The 2,024-nt window shown below is 53.5% G+C and overlaps 1 protein-coding gene across 2 annotated transcripts in view; it reads right to left on the bottom strand.

Annotated features, from left to right (window-relative positions):
* Atg4d (autophagy related 4D cysteine peptidase) overlaps positions 1-974 on the bottom strand; it is a 10,580-nt gene extending 9,606 nt beyond the window's left edge. Inside the window, exon 1 of one of the 2 annotated variants that reach the window (XM_026779210.1) lies at positions 538-974. In XM_026779210.1, the coding sequence (XP_026635011.1) occupies positions 538-778 (241 nt within the window). In that variant the 5' untranslated portion in view covers positions 779-974. The remainder of the gene's footprint in view (positions 1-537) is intronic. The other variant, XM_026779209.1, reaches the window with a different exon arrangement.
* Between the last annotated feature and the right edge of the window lie 1,050 nt (positions 975-2,024).

Here is a 2,024-nt window from a genome sequence, read left to right as displayed (position 1 = left end):
TTTTTTTTTTATGTGCTTTGGTGTTTTGCCTGCATGTTTGTCTGTGTGAGGGTGTTGGATCCCTGGAACTGAGGTTACAGACAGTTGTGAGCTGCCATGTGGGTGCTGGTAATTGAACCCAGTCATACAGAAGAACAGTTAAGGCTCTTTATCTCTGAACCATCTCTCTAGTCCCCATTTCCCAATTTTTTAAAGGCAGAGTCTTATGAGGAGCTTAAGTCAGCCTGGAACTCATTATGTAGCCCAGAGTAGCCTAAAACTCTTGGTAATCCTCCTGCCTCAGCCTTCCCAGTGTTGGGACTACAGGTGTCAACCACACCACCTGCTAGCTCTGTTCTTACTACAGCACCTATTTTAGGAGGGGAGCAAACAGCCCGCCAGAAAGCGAGGAAATCTGGCCAAGGTCAAACAGGAGCAAAGGGCGGGGCTTGAAAAGGTTCCTAACCAACCGGTCCTAGGTCCCCGAGTGTGTAGGGAGGAGGGCCTGCAGGTGATTGCTTCGCTGACTTTGACCCCCACCTCTGCACCCCTCCTCACCGTACTTGACGTTGTTCCAGGCTGTCAGGAACTTGGCTTTGAACTTGTCCACCTCGTCAGGCTCGGCGGGGTCGGTTCCAGATGAGCCTAGAGCTGCCCCGCCCGACCCCGAAGGTCCCAGGCTGTTGGGATCCGGGATCCGGGTTTGTCCCCTCGGCCGGCGACCCTCGGGCCGGCGCGCGTCCTCCGGGCTCCCGCTGCGGCTGCGGTACTGCGCCGCGGCCGGCGACACGGAGTTCATGGACGCGCCGGGGAGGAAGGACGTAGGTGTCCCCTGAGGTCAGGGGAACTGCGAACGCTCGAACGCAGCCCCGTGGCTAGAACAGCGCTAGTCGGTACCCGGTGTGGGGTTCCCGGGCCCGGCTCCGGCCGCTGCGAGTACCCGAGTTTCTATAGCCAGCGCCATCTTGGTCGCCCGGAGCACCCGGATACGGGTGGGCATGGTCATAGAGCAAGCCCCGCCCCACCCTGCACTTGCCCACCTCCTTTCGGCTCACCACACCCACCTTATCTCATCGCGCAGGCGCGCCAGCGAGCCCCTGCAGGCCCTTATCTGAGACCGCTTTGTCATAGCCCTGGAATCCACGCCCATTGCCCCACCTCCGGACCGTCCCCTCACGAAGTCTTGCTGACTGTTTTTTGACCTCAAGCTGTGGAAGCTGGGCTTTTTCTAGCTCTAGCATGAGATTCCTCTCCTGGCCACTCAAATTCCACTGCAGCAGCGGTCACAACTTCTGGGTGAGACACCTGAGGCTTGTCATGCCTCTGGTGGGCTCGAATATATACGCACAACTTGCTGTAGTCTTTTTTCTCCTTCAGTCCTGAGTGCGGGTTCCCAGGCTTGTCAACAAGCACCTTTCTCCACTGAGCCATTTGAAGGTCCTTTTCTAGTGATTTGAAGCACTTAGACCTCTCTGGCGTGAGAACAAGCTCCGTGTATTCAAGCCATCCAGAGGCATGACTAGTCCCAGGTCTCACACCCAGAAGGTGTGACCCCAGCTGCACTGAACTTTATAAAGATGTATTGCTGTTTTACCTTGCCTGCCTAAGGCACCCGATTGGTCTAGTAAAAAGCTGAACAGCCAATAGCGAGGAAAAAGGTATAGGTGGGACTTCCAGGCAGGGAGACTGAGGAGGAGGTGTTTAAGAGGGAGAAAGAAAAGAGAGAAAGAAAGAAATGACATGAAGACTCCAGGAGCCAGACAGACAGACATGGAGAAAGCAGGAAAGTAAGACGTACAGAATAAAAGAAAGGTGAAAAGTCCCAAGGCAAAATGTAGATGAAGCAGGTTAAATTAAGTTAAAAATGCCTAAGCTAAGGTCAGGCATTCATAACTAATAATAAGTCTCTGTGTCTTTATTTGGGAGCTGGTTGGCCAAAGAAAATGCCAACTACAAATCTGTGAGTTCAAGGCTAGTCTAGTAAATGGGGGTGAGTTCCAGGACAAACAAAGCTACACAGAGAAACCCTGTCTCGAAAAACAAAC

Source organism: Microtus ochrogaster, chromosome 5, assembly GCF_000317375.1.
Source record: "Microtus ochrogaster isolate Prairie Vole_2 chromosome 5, MicOch1.0, whole genome shotgun sequence".
Classification (NCBI taxonomy): Eukaryota; Metazoa; Chordata; class Mammalia; order Rodentia; family Cricetidae; genus Microtus; species Microtus ochrogaster.
Note: the sequence above shows the minus strand (reverse complement) of the source record. Positions and strands in the feature narration are given on the sequence as shown.